The sequence below is a fragment of the Leptodactylus fuscus genome, chromosome 1 (assembly GCF_031893055.1).
Source record: "Leptodactylus fuscus isolate aLepFus1 chromosome 1, aLepFus1.hap2, whole genome shotgun sequence".
Classification (NCBI taxonomy): Eukaryota; Metazoa; Chordata; class Amphibia; order Anura; family Leptodactylidae; genus Leptodactylus; species Leptodactylus fuscus.
The window spans coordinates 25,169,390-25,189,790 of record NC_134265.1 but is presented as its reverse complement, the minus strand read 5'-3'; the positions used below and the strand labels follow the sequence as shown (position 1 = coordinate 25,189,790).

At 47.3% G+C, this 20,401-nt stretch overlaps 1 protein-coding gene across 3 annotated transcripts in view; it reads right to left on the bottom strand.

Annotated features, from left to right (window-relative positions):
- Positions 1-20,401, bottom strand: part of ZNF532 (zinc finger protein 532) — a 44,037-nt gene that overhangs the window by 6,607 nt on the left and 17,029 nt on the right. For all 3 annotated transcript variants that reach the window (XM_075268394.1, XM_075268388.1, XM_075268403.1), the window contains 6 exons: positions 18,080-18,220; positions 13,055-15,384; positions 9,014-9,195; positions 6,638-6,814; positions 1,692-1,854; positions 1,030-1,314 (listed from right to left, as the gene is read on the bottom strand). In XM_075268394.1, coding sequence (XP_075124495.1) covers positions 1,030-1,314; positions 1,692-1,854; positions 6,638-6,814; positions 9,014-9,195; positions 13,055-15,358 — 3,111 coding nt within the window. In that variant the 5' untranslated portion in view covers positions 15,359-15,384; positions 18,080-18,220. The remainder of the gene's footprint in view (positions 1-1,029; positions 1,315-1,691; positions 1,855-6,637; positions 6,815-9,013; positions 9,196-13,054; positions 15,385-18,079; positions 18,221-20,401) is intronic.

Sequence of the window (20,401 nt, the reverse complement as noted above, 5' to 3'; positions counted from 1 at the left end):
TAATGTTCCGCACCTTCGCTTATTATACTTTGGAGTCTAAAGAGATCACAGAGTATAATAATGTATCATGAGTGGCAAACCTCCAAAATTTTGGAAAATTTGGAACGAACCCGGCTCCTTACAGTCTATTCGCTTATCCCTACTCAATACATTTCACGAAAGTTGGTGGAGACCACTGCAGGCCAAGGCGAGGATGGTTTGGCCCCACAAATTTACTATAACTGACGCCAGAAAACAGGCACGAATCGTATCCGAAATTTACGCAGAAGTATTTTACCAATGTAGACACATCTCCCACCAGTTAGGGAATGGATTAGACCAGACACATGGCTGTCCCCATAACCACTACAGAGGATGATGAGGGGGATACCAGCGGCTCATGCTATAGGATGATGAGGGGGATACCAGCGGCTCATGCTATAGGATGATGAGGGGGATACCAGCGGCTCATGCTATAGGATGATGAGGGTGGTACTAGCGGCTCCTGCTATAGGAAGATGAGGGGGATACCGGCGGCTCATGCTATAGGATGATGAGGGCGATACTGGCGGCTCCTGCTATAGGATGATGAGGGTGGTACTAGCGGCTCATGCTATAGGATGATGAGGGCGATATCAGCGGCTCCTGCTATAGGATGATGAGGGCGATACCAGCGGCTCCTGCTATAGGATGATGAGGGCGATACCAGCGGCTCCTGCTATAGGATGATGAGGGAGATACCAGCGGCTCATGCTATAGGATGATACCAGCGGCTCCTGCTATAGGATGATGAGGGTGATACCAGCGGCTCATGCTATAGGATGATGAGGGCGATACCAGCGGCTCCTGCTATAGGATGATGAGGGCGATACTAGCGGCTCCTGCTATAGGATGATGAGGATGATACCAGCGGCTCATGCTATAGGAAGATGAGGGGGATACTAGCGGCTCCTGCTATAGGATGATGAGGGCGATACCAGCGGCTCATGCTATAGGATGATGAGGGTGATACCAGCGGCTCCTGCTATAGGATGATGAGGGGGATCTTACCTTCCCATGCTCCTTTCTCATGTGTGATATATAGGCGTCTCTCTGGTTGTAGAGCTCATCACAGTCCCAGCAGGTCCAGCCCGGGCTTGCGGTTTTCTTGACCAGTTGACTTGTCTTCTTCTCCGGCACCACGGTTTTCTTTTCGACTTTCTCGGTTCCATTTACGGGCTTTGCCTCCTCCTTTCCGGAGCTGTTGGAGTTCTGGATGGTGGGCTTGATGCCCAGAGGTAAATTAATGCCAAGTTTTGGAGGACCCTCCACGGTCTTCAATGTCCCATGCATTGACTGCAAGGCAAAAGAAAAGCAATTTTACAGGGTCCGAAGGTAGAAATAGATGTGACAACCTTATAGAGAAGCCTGTGGTTAGTAGGCAATGTGACTGTCAGATATACCTGGACTAGCCCCATGGTGACAGAAAAGGAAGGGAAAAAAGTTTGGCAGACGTCATGTCCTTCCCCATCTCATCCAACTCTATTAATCAGATTTTTCTCAAAATTTTGGTAAATTTTCCCCCCTTATATTTGCTGGCACCTTTCCATCCACGAGGGAGTTCTTCACTGCAAGTCTTTAAGTGACTTTGGTTCATAAACAGAATGCCAGAAGAACTGTGAAGACTGACACAGGCAAAACAATGGAAGAAATGGAGCAGCTTTTCCTCCTACCTTGATGTGATCCATCATAAGCTGCTTCTGCGCATACAGGAGGGAACAGTCCGGACATTTAAATACTGACACTTTTTGGTGCTCGAGATGTTGATCGAAGTGACGATAGAGCAGCGGCTGCATCGTGAAGACCGTGTCACACATGGAGCATTTGTAGATAACTCTGGAACAGACAGAAGGAACGTTCTAGATAATGACAACTTACTGATCACACAAACATAGACATAAGACCATAGAAGATGGAAGCCATGCAGTTCGGGCCGACTCCGAGTTCTCGGACTCCTTCATATACAGCTGACAACCATGGTCAGACAGAAGCGGCAAAGACCCTTTAATTCATTATTCCGGCTATTTCTTAAAAATATAGATTATGACATGGAAAATGAAAAAAAATGAAATTGAAAATTCTTAAAAAGCTTTAGAAAAAAAAATGGGTACGGTGTAATAACTACAGCGAGGTTTTGTCAGACTTCATGGCACTTAAAGGGGTTGTCCAGGCAGTCACGTGATCAGACCCAGTACCTGACCCCTATGGCGGTCCACCTCTCTCCTCCCCCCGTGTACGCCACTAGTTACATGTTCTATGAAGACTGGCTCTACAATACTCTGCCAGACCTAATTGGGCGGGAGAGGAATTAGGAGGTAGAGGCAACGCAGGAGCCAGTTGCTAGTTCCGATCACATGACCCAGGGTTAGAACCAGCTCGGAACGCCCAGGTATATCATCAATAAGAAAAGAAACAGAGCATGGAAATAAAATAAGACACCTATAAGGACAAATTGGCATGAGGGTCTAAGAAAGAGAGAAATCCTACAAGCAAGGTCTTTATGTCTGATTGCTTTAGTAATCAGATTTTTGCAGATCCTTAGGGAAGGACACCAATTTCCAACTCCCGTTACATGCTCCAATCAGTTGGTTTTCAAGCTCCATCAAAGGGATCCCACGTAGGAACAGTCTTAAGAAAGGCTATTCTTCTCCCACCTTTAGACGTCTTCTCCGCGCCGCCATTCGGTAGAGATCCAGGTTTTCTTCGGTATGCAAATGAGTTATTTTGCAGCACTGGGGGCGGGCCCCAGCGCTCAAACAGCACTGGGGGTGTTCCCAGTGCTGTGAGAGAAATCTTCAGCGTTTCATTTATCTTCTTCTGGAATACCCTCTCCCCTGTCCTAGGTTTCAATCTTCTAGGCCTTGGGCTTCAGCCATTTTCTTGTGGCCTCGGCGTGCGCAGTCGGCTCTACCCGACGCCCGAGGCCTAGAAGATTGAAACCTAGGACGGAAGAAGACGCAGGGAGAGGCCGTTCCAGAAGAAGATGGAGATTTCTCTCGAGGCATTGGGTATGCCCCCAGTGCAGCGAGAGAACTCATTTGCATACTGAAGAAAACCGGGGTTCCTACCGAATACCGTCATGGAGAAATCATCTAAAGCTAGCAGAAGAATAGCCTTTCTTAAGGCTATTCCTATGTGTTAGGGAGAAAAAAAGGGTATCCAATGATAGGATCACTTTAAGCTGATAGGGAGGGATGTTAAAGTTTGGATCCTCCCCCTCGTGTACTTTGAGTTCTAAACAACTTTCCATAAATGCGTAGTACAGTGGAAAAGAAGAAACTTTTTAATATATCTTATTCATGAAATGTGTTTTTTTCTGCACGTTTCAGGTAATTTATCTCTATTGTCTATGGAGAGGGGAGGGGGATTACAAAAGATGCTCAAATAATTGTTGCTTCTATACTCTGCTTTTTTTTTTTTTAGACTGCTAGTTTGTAGATAAGAGGCTACGAGTGCACAGAATAAGACAATAAATCAGCTCACTCCCTACTCCATAGTGTTTTATGTTCGATGCTGAATACAGAGATGGATATATTGTAAACAAGCAATCAAATTGAACATAAGAAGCCGGAGAACCACTTAAGGAAACAGAGCTCCTTAATACGCTATAGGACAAACAGTGGAGTAACTATCGGGTAGCAGCAATAGCAGCTGCCACAGAGCCCGGGACATTAGAGGGCCCGGCGACAGCCACTACCACTGGCTGGGTAACGGGCCCTATTTACTTACTGATCCTGGCAGAGGCCTGGATTGGTAAGTGACGTCGCGGGCCCCACAAACACTATTAGTATACTCGGGGGTCTTTTCAGACCCCCAAATATAATGATCGGAGGCCCAGGAGGGGTAAGAGAATATAAAAAACACTGTTACTTACCTCTCCGGGCTCCAGGCAGGCTTTGGTCCTACTTCTATGACGTCCCTGACGTCACATGACCAGGGCCTGTGTCCCGGGTCAGGTGACGTCTTGGGCGTCATTGAAGATGGCCGACACCACCGAGGAGTGCAGCGGAGCCGGAGATAGGCAAGACCCCACAGTATAATAGTTGTTCATGGGTGTCCACAATGGGGCATAATATTGCGTGCAGGGGCCGCTATGGGGCATAATACTGTGTGCAGGGGCCACTATGGGGCATAATACTGGGTGCAGGGGCCACTATGGAATATAATAGTATGTGCAGGGGCCGCTATGGGGCATAATACTGTGTGCAGGGGCCACTAAGGGGCATAATACTATGTGCAGGGGCCACTAAGGGGCATAATACTGTGTGCAGGGGCCACTATGGGGCATAATACTGGGTGCAGGGGCCACTATGGAGTATAATAGTATGTGCAGGGGCCGCTATGGGGCATAATACTGTGTGCAGGGGCCACTAAGGGGCATAATACTATGTGCAGGGGCCACTATGGGGCATAATACTGGGTGCAGGGGCCACTATGGGGGATAATACTGTGTGCAGAGGCCACTATGGGGGATAATACTGTGTGCAGGAGCCACTAAGGGGCATAATACTGTGTGCAGGGGCCACTATGGAGGCATAATACTGTGTGCAGGGGCCACTATGGGGATAATACTGTGTGCAGGGGCACTATGGGGCATAATACTGTGTGTAGGGGCAACTATGGGACATAATAGAGTGTGCAGGGGCCACTATGGGGTATAATACTGTGTGCAGGGGCCACTATGGAGGCATAATACTGTGTGCAGGGGCCACTATGGGACATAATACTGTGTGCAGGGGACACTAAGGGACATAATACTATGTGCAGGGGTCACTATGGGGCATAATACTGTGTGCAGGGGCCACTATGGGGCATAATAGTGTGTGCAGGGGTCACTATGAGCATAATACTGTGTGCAGGTGCTACTATGGGGGCATAATACTGTGTGCAGGGGTCACTATGGGGGACATAATACTGTGTGCAGGGGCCGCAATGGGGGACATAATACTGTGTGCAGGGGCCACTATGGGGACATAATACTGTATGCAGGGGCCGCAATGGGGGACATAATACTGTGTGCAGGGGCCACTATGGGGCATAATAGTGTGTGCAGGGGCCACTATGGGGGCATAATACTTTGTGCAGGGGCCGCAATGGGGGACATAATACTGTGTGCAGGGGCCACTATGGGGCATAATACTGTGTGCAGGGGCCACTATGGGGCATAATACTGTGTGCAGGGGCCACTATGGGGCATAATACTGTGTGCAGGGGCCACTATGGGGCATAATAGTGTGTGCAGGGATCACTATGGGGCATAATAGAGCGCAAAGGAATGTGGGGGGAGTCTCGGTCGGTCAGTCAGTCGAGGTCTAAGGCGTTGGTCGGGGGGTGGGGGGGACATCAGTTTGTCACGGGGCCCCGCCATTCCTAGTTACGCCGGTAGGCAACTTTTGATTCTCTACAGCTGTTGAAAAACTACAACTCCCAGCATGCATACTCGCTCTGCTGTTCTTGGAACGCCCATGGAAGTGAGTGAAGCATGTTGGGAGTTGTAGTTTCTCAGCCACTGAAGTGCCGAAGCTTGCCGACCCCTGACCTTATACTTTTCTTTTATGAAATCCTATTTATAACTGGAGGTGCACTGTAAATTGGAATACCCCTTTAAAAATAGCTTGCATAATAAAGCTACAAATTTCCTCCGATCCCCCGGTGACATCAAGTGTAAATCGAGGCTGTAAAAAACCCGCCATAATTACCGTGAAATGCGGAATCAATACTTATTTAACATCCCTGTTAAAAGCAGAACAATGTTTCGCCTCCTACAGTAAGCAATATGCATTTTTCTGTTAAATCCGCTCGTGTTCCTTCTCATCCGGAGCATTTTCTTAAGAGTTTTGCATTTTTTATAAAGAAGAGAGAAACAATTAAAGATGGATGAGCCCTCCCCCGCAGTCCCTCCTATAACCTGGCGGAGAGAGTCCACAAAGAGTCTTCTCCTGGCCCGAGCCTCCTCTTATCTGTATTCTTGGCGAATTCCTTGGGGTTGTCTTAGATTTCATTTAATGGCAATGTGACCTTAACTGGAACATAACCAGCAAATCACGGTCACCCACCGCCAAGACAAGCCAGAAAACCTACAAGAAACTTTTCTAATGACTTGAGCGACTCCTCATTTTCTTTGCTCCGGGTAGGAGAAAGGATTTTACGTCTTCTAAATCAAACCAATTTTCACGGTGTCACCAAATGCCTGCCCCTCGTAATATTCTGATTTGATGTCTGTTAGACATATACAGTGGGATGAATAAAAAAAAATGAAGCACCACTTGGTCATATTAACTCCTTAAAGGGACGAGTCCCCCAAAAATGAGCCGATTATGTTATTTTTAATAAAATTTTAAGCGTTATTTAAATGTCTACTGGCCACTAAACCTAATAATAGACTGAGACTTGCCACCTTCTTTGCAGCAGTCACCTAATTTGCATCACATGGACGAAGACAGGATTACAATAGAAGATAACACCTTTATAGATAACACCATTGGGCCATCATTGGGCTTATCTCTTCCCCTTCTTGCAGGTACACCCACAGCCCAAAAAAAACTGCTACACATCAAGTACATTTTTCTACCTTTGCGTATCCTAAAAAGAAAATTAAAAAAATTTGCACCATACATACTTGGGCTCTCCTATCTTCACCCCCGGGTGCTGAGTGTACGCGTGGGAATGGGTGCTGGGGGCAGATTTAAAAGCCATCGGACAGATAGGACACTTGTAGAAGACTTCACAATGGGAGCCTTGGATGTGACACTTCAGGGCAGCGATCTCTGAATACACCACATTGCAATGAATACACCTAAAAAGTAAAAAAAAAAAAAAAAAAAACCTCTTAAATAGGTCTTACAGAGGACCTTTTGCCACCTCCACCAGCTCTTTACATCATATAATAGCTGATACTCTGCTGATTCTGGCACAGTTTGAATTTTTTCTCTAGCCCCCACCATTCCTGAGCAATCACTGATATTAGTTTTGGTGCCTGATATGTTATAGGCTCTGTACTCTCAGGAGGGCGGTGTCAGCCAGGAGCACACAAGGGGTGTCATTCTGATCCCTGACACTGGCTGCCTCCGATTGGAGCTCTGAGTCACGTCCCCTGCCTGACACCGCCCACCTGGCATTGCAGAGCTTAAATAGCACATTAGGCATCAAAACTACCTGCACTTGTTACTCAGGAGTGGTGGGGGCCAGAGAGAAAATTCCAACTGTGCTGGAATCAGTGGAGCGGCGCCTCTTAATAGATGCTAAGAACTAGAATTGGTGGACGTGGTGAAAGGTCCTCTAATTTTATTAGCTAAAACATATACACTGCTCAAAAAAATAAAGTGAACACTGACATAACACCTCCTAGATATGAATGAATGGAATATTCTCATTGAATACTTTTGTTCTGTACAAAGTTAAATGTGATGACAACAAAATCACACAAAAATCATCAATGGACATGAAATTTTTTAACCAATGGAGGCCTGGATTTGGAGTCCGCCCCCCAAAAAATTAAAGTGGAAAAACACATTACAGGCTGATCCAACTTTGATGTAATGTCCTTAAAACATGTCACAATGAGGCTGAGTAGTGTGTGTGGCCTCCACGTGCCTGTATGGCCTCCCTACAACGCCTGGACATGCTCCTGATGAGGTTGTGGATGGTCTCCTGAGGGATCTCCTTCCAGACCTGGACTAAAGCATCTGCCAACTCCTGGACAGTCTGTGGTGCAACGTGACATTGGTGGATGGAGCGAGACATGATGTCCCAGATGTGATCAATCGGATTCAGGTCTGGAGAACGGGCGGGCCAGTCCATAACTTCAATGCCTTCATCTTGCAGGAACTGCTGACACACTCCAGCCACATGAGGTCTGGCATTGTCCTGCATTAGGAGGAACCCAGGGCCAACCGCACCAGCATATGGTCTCACAAGGGGTCTGAGGATCTCATCTCAGTACCTAATAGCAGTCAGGCTACCTCTGGAGAGCACACGGAGGGCTGTGCGACCCTCCAAAGAAATGCCACCCCACACCATTACTGACCCACTGCCATACCGGTCATGCTGAAGGATGTTGCAGGCATCAGATCGCTCTCCACGGCATCTCCAGACTCCGTCACGTCTGTCACATATGCTCAGTGTGAACCTGCCTGCATATGTGAAGAGCACAGGGGGCCAGTGGCGAAGTTGCCAATCCTGTGGCAAATGCCAAGCGTCCTGCACGGTGTTGGGCTGTGAGCACAACCCCCATCTGTGGACGTTGGGCCCTCGTACCATCCTTATGGAGTTGGTTTCTAACCATTTGTGCAGACACATGGACATTTGTGGCCTGCTGGAGGTCACTTTGCAGGGCTCTGGCAGTGCTCCTCCTGTTTCTCCTTGCACAAAGGCGGAGGTAGCGGTCCTGCTGCTGGGTTGTTGCCCCCTCCACGTCTCCTGATGTACTGGTCTGTCCCCTTGTAGCGCCTCCAGCCTCTGGACACTATGCTGACAGACACAGCAAACCTTCTTGCCACAGCTCGCATTGATGTGCCATCCTGGATGAGCTGCACTACCGGAGCCACTTGTGTGGGTTGTAGAGTCCGTCTCATGCTATCACGAGTGCGAAAGCACAACCAACATGCAAAAGTGACCAAAACATTAGCCAGAAAGCATTGGTACTGAGATGTGGTCTGTGGTCCCCACCTGCAGACCCCTCCTTTATTGAGTGTGCCTCCATAATTGCCAATAATTTCCATCTGTTGTCTATTCTATCCAAATCTGTTCAGCCATTCCAAAGATATAAGCCCTGTTCGCGTGGGTGATAACACTGCATGACAGAAGGACTCCCTGTGTTACCGCCCACTTGGTCAGCAGACCCTTATTTGTATCCCCATTAAAAGGGGCTTATATCTTTGGAACGGCTGAACAGATTTGGAATAACAACACTCTAGTATGATCAGGGTGACAGCACCGATGATAGACGTCATTGTTCTTCTCAGACTCGGGGACAGGTCCTGAAGGATGAACTTACCGGAAGCCGATCCTGCGAGTGTAGTGCAGACAGTTCTTGGTGATGTGCGTCTGGAAATGTGCCGACCTGCAGATGGCGCCGCACTCGGGGCAGGTGAAGGGGGACTTGTGTTGATGGATTCGCTGATGACATGCAAAGCTGCACTGGTTCGGTAGCAGCATCATACAGACGCTGCACGTCTTCTAGAAAATAAGACCCCAATACTCAGTTAGTGAGCGACTACACCAATCTACATTCTGTGTTGTACAAGTTTTTTGGGCGTTTTGCAATTTTTCTCCCAATCAATATATATATATATATATATTTTTTTTTTTTAATGTAGATTGTGAACAACATATAGGGATCACAATGTACATTTTATTTTCCTATCAGTATGTCTTTGTAGAATGGGAGGGAATCCACACAAACACGGGGAGAACATACAAATTCCTTGCAGATGTTGTTCCTGGTGGGATTCGAACCCAGGACTCCAGTGCTGCAAGGCTGCAGTGCTAACCACTGAGCCACCATGTCACCCTGAATCCCAAATCAATATCTGTATTAGCCTGCAAAGTAAAGTAGTGCGCAGCCTGCAGGGGAAATGTAGTATTACAGGGTGACCAATCACATCATGTCCACCCGAGTCTGTCAGAATGGGAGCAGAGGGCCCCCCTAACACGTAGGAATATCCTTAAGAAAGGCTATTCGTCTCCTACCTTTATAAGTCGCTCCGGCCCGCCGTTCGGTCAAAAATCTGTTTTTTTTTGTTAGTATGCAAATGAGTTCTCTCGCAGTACTGGGGGCGGGCTCCAGCGCTCAAACAGCACTGGGGCGCGTCCCCAATGCTGCCAGAGAACTCTCTCCAGCGACGCCTCCATCTTCAACAGCAACCGATGGCAGAGCCGACTGAGCAGGCGTCGCAGTGTGACCCCAGCCAGAAAAAGACGACAGAAGAGGCGGTTGCTGTTGAAGATGGAGGCTTCGCTGGAGAGAGTTCTCTGGCACTCCCCCAGTGCTGTTTGAGCGCTGGAGCCCACCCCCAGTGCTGCCAGAGAACTCATTTGGATACCAACAAAAACCAGATTTTTGACCAAACGGCGGGCCGGAGGCGCCTTATAAAGGTAGGAGACGAATAGCCTTTCTTAAGGCTATCCTGACATGTTAACTAGAAAAAAAAAAGTAGAACCCCTTTAAGGTCACCCAAGGACACTACATGGTGTCCCATTTAAAATCATGCAAATTAGAAACGGACACAGCTAGTATCCGATGCTAAAATCTTCCGTGGACATTAGCATCGGACACGAACGCTAGTGTGAACCCAGCTTTAGGGAGATAAGTGGCTGCCAGGAATATCATGTAACGCTTATCCCTGATTTGCACCAAAACAAAGAAAACCTGAAGGTCAATGGCCAGCCTATTGTATATTTAATCGACTTGGGACACTAAACCACCCACGGCTCCTTATAGACCAGGGTTTGGTGTCCTAAATCCAGTACTCCTCCGGCTTTACTGAGGAACTGCACCAGCGTCAGCACTACAGCCGATAGAGGAGTAAATGACTTTTATATTTTTATATACACTTTGCATATCAATTCCTCAATGTAAAGTTGTTGGTTTTTTTACCATATAAGTCACAACTACTGGTTGGTTGAATAAAATGGATATAAATGGCCAAAGAAATAAAGGAAATATTGGCAGAATAGAAAATAAACTGAAATGCCGCTTGTGGCCAGCAGGTGGTGCTATTCCCATTGTTATATGATCGTATAATACAGACAGGTCTATGGAATCCTTGTGGCCAATGATGGGGTTAATCGATTATTTCTCACAGAATTTTCTGCATTTTTCGTGCAGAATCCGAGCGGAAACCACACGGACCTCATTATAGTCTATGGGGTACGCGGGTTTCCTAAGGTAACCGCTTCTTTATGCAGATTAGATTTCCATTCAGGGGTCCAAACGGGGCCTAATTAATGTGACTGTTACAATATGGTTTCCACATTGTCCAGTTTCTCGGGCAGAAGACGGAAACCCACAAAGCGTAGACTGGATGCAGGTGTGAACCCGTCCTCAATAATAGTTGCCTACTGTCCCAAATTTGCTGGGAAGGTCCCTCATTTTTGGAAACCCTCCTGACCATAAAAGGGGTGTAGCCTACAAAATGGGCATGTCAGTCCCAACCCTCCCAAATTGGGGTGGACTTAGATGGGTCAAGGGATATGTCCATGGCAGACCAGGAACAGGGGACTTATTAATGGACAATCAATTGAAGATTAACGGGGGTCCCACTCCCAGGACCCCCATGGATCCTCGGCCACTTCAGAGTCACAGGCTATGTAACATCACACTCGTCATCACAAGGCCCGTTTGCAGTTACGGCCTATTCAAGTGAATGGGCTGAGCTGTAATACCAAGCACAGCCACTATGCAATGTATGGCGCTGTGCTCGGTAGATAGTAAATAGTTTCTTCAAACAGCTGATCCCAGATGTCAGATCTTCTATTAATGACCTATCCTAAGAATAGATCATCAATCATTAAAGGGATTCTACCATTAAAATCAATTTTTTTTGGCGATCACACGTAGGAATAGCCTTAGGAAAAGCTATTCTTCTCCTACTTTTCGATGTCTTTTCCGCGACGCCATTTGGTAGAAATCCCGGTTTTCGTCGGTATGCAAATGAGTTCTATCGCAGCACTAGGGGTGGTCCTCAGTGTTCAAACAGCACTGGGGGCGTCCCCAATGCTGCGAGAGAACTCTCCAGCAATGCCTCCATCTTCTTCAGGAATGTGCTCTTCACGCGTCTTCTTCCGGCACTGGGGGTCAAACTTCTAGGCCTTGGGTAGAGCCGACTGCGCATGCCCACAGGCCACAAGAAAATGGCCGCTTAATTATTGTATAAGTGGCCATTTTTCTTGTGGGCGCGGGAACGCGCAGTCGGCTCTGCCTGAGGCCTAGAAGTTTGACTCCCGGTGCCGGAAGAAGAGGACATTCCTGAAGAAGATGGAGGCGGCGCTGGAGAGAGTTCTATCACAGCATTGAGGACGCCACCAGTGCTGTTTGAGCGCTGAGGACCGCCCCTAGTGCTGCGAGAGAACTCATTTGCATACCGACGAAAACCGGAATTTCTACCGAACGGCGACGCGGAGAAGACATCTAAAGTTAGGAGAAGAATAGCTTTTCTTAAGGCTATGCCTACATCTGATCGCCAAAAAAAATTGATTTTAATGGTAGAATGTAACATCTCTTCCTGTTCAGGTCACTGCGCCACCCTCTGCTGGCATGCGGCGGTGCAGGAGGCATGTGCAGTTTAGTTCCTAGTTTAGAGTTTTTGGTTGCACTATGTGAACATGGCTCTAGTTCTTTAATTGAATTTGCACCACACCCGTCTTCTGCCCTTGTCTGCCTCTGTCCATGAAGTAGCTAAATTTGGTCTTGCCCTGTGATTGACAGCCTGCCTTCCTGTCAGGTCCAGGGCGGGTTCATCCTCCACTATTTACACTGGTGCCTGTTATTGCCTCGTGCTTGCTGGCTTCTCTTGCTGTTTTGTTACTTGCATTCTTATCCTCACCTTGGCTTTTCCTATTGACTATTCTTTTGGACTCTGATTTGGCACTGCATTGCTCAACTGTTACCGAACCCTGGTTAGCTGATCTCCCTTTGTTGTTGTTTGTCTTGTCTGCATTTTGTCTTTCACATACATAGGAAGGGATCGTCTCCAAGTTGCCGCCTATTACATAGGATAGGGCCTGGCAAGAGGAAGGGACAGTGGGGGGCTTCAGCTTAGGCCTACTGTCTCTTGTGCCCCTTCCTCCAGGGTTCTCCAGCAGCTACTGGGGAATTGTCATCTAAGCAATTCCCTAACATAGAACCCTTTTAAGCCTTAACCTCCCTATTTCACTTACTTTGCAGTTGACAGCTATGTCTAATAATTTTTCTCTATACGATGTCTGTTGTCATATGAAGACGAGTCACCGATTTTATACAATGGCAGCCGAAAACTGACCATCCATAGGGCAAAATTGTGTAATGACTGAGAGCATATATAGCATATATACCTACCTGGCCACTTGTGTCCACCACGTGTTGATAATGAGTCGCCAGGGAAGTTTCATCCGGGAACACTTCATTGCATTCCAAACACTTGAGACTATGCCGGCACAACTTGGATGAATCTTCATCTAAAGGCATAGCTGGCGTGGCTGGGGCAGTGACGGGAGCCGATATCACCGGGCTGGAAGCCCCCGGCGGCACCTTTGCTACCGTATGTGCCACCACCGCAGCAGGGCTCTGTCGAGGAGCCGGTGTCGTTGGAGTAGACGTACTATTCTGGGGCGAAGCAATCATCTGATCGACTGGGACCGGCTTTAGGATAAGGTGCGAACATTGCATGACAACCCCTTTTTCTTTATGTCCACGCGCATGCGACAGAAGACTGCATTTATTATAAAAAACTAAATTCTTTGTGCAATGGTTGCAGGTGACTTCTATGCGTACACTACGACGGTCATAATGTTGCAGAAGACTCTTTTCCAAGGCAAAAGCGTCTCCACATTCTAAACACTTATATCCACGGGCTGGCAAGGTAATTCCTGAATTGGTTGGTGGACTGAGATTGGGAACGTAGACGGGAACCGGGTTAACACTACTCAATACTTTATTAAAGGCTTCCACCACCGAACTTTGGGAGGAAGCCACAACTTGAACTCTGGACACCTTTTTGGTCGGTGTCACCACGGTGGTGGGCACTAGCGTCTGCTTGATTTGTTGTTGAGGCTTAGTCAACACTTGGCGAAGCTCAGTAGTTCCTTGAGAACCTTGAGGCAAGAGGTTGAGGTTGGCAAAATGCACCGTCTTTGGCACCAGTTTCGCATTGGCAAGACTCGAAGCCGGAACCACCACCGTCTGCTGTTGAATGGCGTTGGCCGCCTTGATAATCGCATTGCTGGCACTTTGGACCGAGGCAGCGGATATGACGGTGGCTTTCACTGTGGTATTGTTACCAAACTTCAAGTTTATGACTTGCGAGCCTGCCGTTTTTACCGCAGATACCGGCAGGAAAGCTGTGGCCACTGGTTTGATGGTGACCTGTTTCGGAGGAGCATCTGTAGACGCAACAGGGTTGTTGGCGGGGCTTGTTTGTATGGAGGCTCTCGAGGGAGATGAAAGCACAGCCGCAGCAGATGTAGGGGATGATAAAGCTGGTGAGGCTACCATAGAAGGTGACTGGTCAGAAGGTTGTTTGGTCCCTTCTGCTTCGAAGTCCGGCAACACCCTGGTAACAGTCCTCTTAATTTCACCAGATGACGTCTTAATGGTCTTTATCCTTACTTTTGGGATGGCTGGAGTTGAACCTCCAGAGGAAGGTGAACCTTTGCTGCTATTCTCACTGGAGACGCTCCTTGGGCTATCGCTTGGTTTCATCGGAGTCTTTTTCGTTCCGTCAATGAGGCTTTGCACAGTCAACTGAACATCGGGACACTTGACATTTGCCGATGGACTATCGCTAATTTCCTTTGGCACCTGAGATGCCTCCTCGGTGTTGGACTGCATATCCTTCGGATCATAGGCCGCTTTCTTAGCACTGAGGGCAGCGATTGCGGCAATGCATGAAGACAGTTTTGCAGAAGACTTTAACTTCAACTGTGATAGGCTTTCCCCGTTGACTTCCCCTTTCTCCGATGGCACTTTTCCATCCAGTATTCTCTGGGCACCGTCTTTCAGTTTTTCATCCTTCTTGACTTTCAAGTCGTAGACATTTAGAGAGGTCGTCTCAAAGTCTTTTTGGCACTCTTTGCTTTTGCTGCCATTGCTAGGAATGGCATTTCCCGATTTTATCAAGTGTTCCACCGCGTGCATCTTATCTCTTTCATATGGGTGCTGAGCTAGTATGTTGGAGCCAAAACCTGTGGTGAGGTCAATACGATCAGGGGGATCATCCACCTCAATTTTTTCATCCTCGTCGAATTCCTCAGCGCTAGAAATAGGACTGAATTGGTTGAAGACAGAGTCTTTTTGAATATTTCCAGACACCAGTGCTTTCTCTTTGAGGGATTTTAGGCCTTCCTTGTTAAAACGGTCAAGATTTGAGATAGTAAGAAAGCCATTATGTAAGCCGTTACCTGCGGAGTGATGAGAGTCCTTCTCGGAAGGTTCTGAAGATTCAATGGTCCTTACGTTTTTAACTATGACGCTTACGCCAACGTCAGAAGAGGATGGGGCATGAGCGTCGTCGTCTCCTTGGCCGTTTTTATGACTATCGTGCTCGTCATGTCCAGACTCTATAGCTGCTTTCGGATCTACCATGTCAGGAATGTCAAAGGCTGCAAGAAGGTCATCAAAGTCCGGGGTCTTCATATCTCCCATGATCACACGCTTGTATTCATTCAATCCTGTCATACAAGAGGAAGAGGGAATTTAGGAAAGCAGAATTTACGATATTTCACTTTTTTATGCGAGTAAGAAGCTTGTGCCTGTACATCAAGTGAATTGTACAACTGTGTCGGGACTGGCCCTCCAGAGGGACCAGGGTCTAAGACAATAATGGTCCAACTTTGAGGGCTATTATGGTCATTCCCTTGGAGGGTGGGCCCTCAATCATTTTATCTGATGAGCTCAAAGAACCTCAGTTTGACACTGTCTTAAGCACCTAGTCAAAAGCATCACTGATCTTAAAGAGATATTCACATCTGATGAAGACTTCTAAAGATGGGCAAACTTCTCAAGATTCGTTTCCAGTTGGAGTGATTAAGGACCAAGATTCGGTACTAACCACACCGTAAATTGGCTTAAAACATAGTATATACGGTCAGGGCTCCTAGGAATCTATCTATAAAACATAGTGTATAACACTGTCAGGGCTCCTAGGAACCTATCTATAATACATAATGTATAACACTGTCAGGGCTCCTAGGAACCCATCTATAAAACATAGTGTATGACACTGTCAGGGCTCCTAGGAACCTATCTATAATCCATAGTGTATAACACTGTCAGGGCTCCTAGGAACCTATCTATAAAACATAGTGTATGACACTGTCAGGGCTCCTAAGAGCCTATCTATAAAACATAGTGTATAACACTGTCAGGGCTCCTAGGAACCTATCTATAAAACATAGTGTATAACACTGTCAGGACTCCTAGGAACCCATCTATAAAATATAGTGTATAACACTGTCAGGGCTCCTAGGAACCTATCTATAAAACATAGTGTATAACACTGTCAGGGCTCCTAGGAACCTACAGTATCTATAAAATATAGTGTATAACACTGTCAGGGCTCCTAGGAACCTATCTATAATCCATAGTGTATAACACTGTCAGGGCTCCTAGGAACCCATCTATAAAACATAGTGTATAACACTGTCAGGGCTCCTAGGAACCTATCTATAATACATAGTGTATAACACTGTCAGGGCTCCTATCTATAAAACATAGTGTAGACACTGTCAGAGCTCCTAGGAACCTATATATAAAACATAGTGTATGACACTGTCAGGGCTCCTATCTATAAAACATAGGAGCCCTGACAGTGTCGTTCACTAGGATCCTATCCATAAAACATAGTCCCAGAGGGCAAATTCCCACTAATTACAATATAGAATACTGAAATATTATCGCTATATGACATAAGAATACCCATTTAACCAGGCAAATGACCTATTTTTCCAAAATATGGCACCCTGAGCCTTTCTGTGTGCTTGGTTGGAGGTTAGACACAGGGTTGTGTACTCGAGTGCAGTAAAATTCTGTGTCCCAGCAGCTGCCACTAGATGGAGCTTAGGAGCATATACATTCTCTTATGGACTCCAATGGGAGCTGCAAAAATCTAAAATCCGCACAGAATTTTTGAACTAAAAAATGAAACAATGTTGATAGATGGAGGAATATTTTAAAGTTCTCTCCGCCATACTTTACATTTCAGGTCTGCTTGTTTGCTTTGACTCTAATGTATAAGTCCAAGATCTGTCCTGGTAGTCGGTGTATGGGGAGCAGTTCTAGAATAATTATGACTTGCAAGCAGTTGGGAAAGCTGGATGACGATACTACAGAAGTTGTTCAATGCGACTTGAATAGACAGAATCTCTAATCCCTGCTGTTCCTTTTAGACATGGCACAGTGAAGGTAGAGCGCCATCCCCCACCCCGCCTGCACAGGAAGGAGGCCAGGCCGTCTGCCAGGGTCCGCACTACTTCTCCAGAATACCAAAGAGATGACACATTTGTATCCCCCGGAGGTAATGCAAGACGGTTCATGTGCAGAGGCAAAAAACCGAAGCACCATGTACATTCTTACTAAGCGATTTCCTGCACTTGTTATAGTGTAGCCAAACTTCCGAGCCGTGTGACGGTTTCAACAAGGGACGTCACCCAGCTTTTCGAGGATCCTGATTATATTTACAGTGATACATGTATATCTCTGCATTGTAATTGCAGTTTAGGGGTCTGGAAAAGCTACATGGCACTCCTGCAGAAACAACGGTAGTATCACTCAGCTCTCCCAGACTTCTGAATGGCAGTTCTGCTTAGATTTACAGTAATACATACTGGATTCGGGAAAAGCCACATGACATTCCTGTAAGAACTAGAATGGAGGTCACTAGTGCTGTCACCAAGCTTTCTTAGGCTTCTGATTAGCAAATATAATGTATCAATTCATATATAGACCAAGCCTGGAAAAGTTGATTGACACACCAATAAAAACTGTAATGGAGGAAATTGGCGCGGCCACCCAGCTTTCCCAGACACCTCAATGGTAAATCTGCTCAGAAATACAATACTCCCTGCAACTACCTATATACAGGGACGGAGGTCTCTGTGGTACAATAGCCATCGGGCCCTGGACAATGAGGGTTCCCAAAGGTCTATGTACAACATTATGGCATCATAGATAGCACATGGTAAGTGGGGACCCCTTATAGATTTGCACTGGGGCCCATCTGCATATATAGACCTATATATAGAGATAGGAGAGCTATCAAGGAAGTCAAGAATCGTAACCCAACGGTTTGTATCTTTGCATCGAGGAGCACCTGGCACATACACAGGCAATATGGCGATACGGAAGAGCTCGCTCGTCACTACTCACTGTAGTTTAGTTATCGCCGTCCTCTTGCACACATGGGTGGATTTATTGCATCCAGATGGACAGCAGTGGCTTCTATCAGTGGGTTCCTCCAGCTCGCAGGATGAGCGATGACCAGGTGCATGACACGCCCTTCATTTTGCACTGCAAACAGAGAAAAAAAAATAATAAAATAGGCCATTACCTGTAAGAATTACATTCAGACTATGCATCAAAAACTGCCTTACGCAGAAAAAATTAGCTCCGATGAGCATTCCCACGTAGCATCCCATAGCGCCCGCCCAGACAGGCCATTATTATGGACTGTAAAGTGCACCTATATAGTGATTGTTGCTGTGGATCATTGATGTGAAAGCCATGAGAAAGCATGCGATGGAGGAGAGGGAGTCTCCCTCCCCGCTGGGAACACGGCTGAAGATTACTGCAAAGCTACTGAACGTTCTTGTGTCCATTTCTACTTTACCATAGACTTTTAAGTAAATTATTTGTCCCATAGTTGCCCCTGCACACAGTATTATGCCCCATAGTGGCCCCTGCACACAGTATTATGCCCCATAATTTCCCATGAACACAGTATTATGCCCCATAGTGGCCCCTGCACACAGTATTATGCCCCATAGTGGCCCCTGCACACAGTATTATGCCCCATAATTTCCCATGAACACAGTATTATGCCCCATAGTGGCCCCTGCACACAGTGTTATACCCCATAGTGGCCCCTGCACACAGTGTTATACCCCATAGTGGCCCCTGCACACAGTATTATGCCCCATAGTGGCCCCTGCACACAGTATTATGCCCCATAGTGGCCCCTGCACACAGTATTATGCCCCATAGTGGCCCCTGCACACAGTATTATGCCCCATAATTTCCCATGAACACAGTGTTATGCCCCATAGTGGCCCCTGCACACAGTATTATACCGCATAGTGGCCCCTGCACACAGTATTATGCCCCATAGTGGCCCCTGCACACACAGTATTATGTCCCATAGTGGCCCCTGCACACAGTATTATGCCCCATAGTGGCCCCTGCACACACAGTATTATGTCCCATAGTGGCCCCTGCACACAGTATTATGCCCCATAGTGGCCCCTGCACACAGTATTATGCCCCATAGTGGCCCCTGCACACAGTATTATGCCCCATAGTGGCCCCTGCACACAGTATTATACCCCATAGTGGCCCCTGCACACAGTATTATCCCCATAGTGGCCCCTGCACACAGTATTATGCCCCATAGTGACCCCTGCACACAGTATTATGCCCCATAGTGGCCCCTACACACAGTATTATGCCCCATAGTGGCCCCTGTACACAGTAATATGCTCCATTGTGGCTCCTGCACACAGTATTATTCCCCATAGTGGCTCCTGCACACAGTATTATCCCCCATAGTGGCCCCTGCACACAGTATTATCCCCCATAGTGGTCCCTGCACACAGTATTATGCCCCATAGTGGCACCTGCACACAGTATTATGCCCCATAGTGGCCCCTGCACACACTATTATGCCCCATAGTGGCCCCTGCACACAGTATTATGCCCCATAGTGGCCCCTGCACACAGTATTATACCTCATAGTGGCACTGCACACACTATTATGCCCCATAGTGGCCCCTGCACACAGTATTATGTCCCTCAGTGGTCCCTGCACACAGTATTATGTCCCATAGTGGCCCCTGCACACAGTATTATCCACCATAGTGGCCCCTGCACACAGTATTATCCACCATAGTGGCCGCTGTACACAGTATTATGCCCCATAGTGGCTCCTGCACACAGTATTATACCCCATAGTGGCCCCTGCACACAGTATTATGCCCCATAGTGGCCCCTGCACACAGTATTATCCCCCATAGTGGCCCCTGCACACAGTATTATTCCCCATAGTGGCCACTGCACACAGTATTATGCCCCATAGTGGCCCCTGCACACAGTATTATGCCCCATAGTGGCCCCTGCACACAGTATTATGCCCCATAGTGGCCCCTGCACACAGTATTATGCCCCATAGTGGCTCCTGCACACAGTATTATGTCCCATAGTGGCTCCTGCACACAGTATTATGCCCCATAGTGGCTCCTGCACACAGTATTATCCCCCATAGTGGCCCCTGCACACAGTATTATGTCCCATAGTGGCCCCTGCACACAGTATTATACCCCATAGTGACCCCTGAACATAGTATTATGTCCCATAGTGGCCCCTGCACACAGTATTATGCCCATAGTGGCCCCTGCACACAGTATTATGCCCATAGTGGCCCCTGCACACAGTATTATGCCCATAGTGGCCCCTGCACACAGTATTATGCCCCATAGT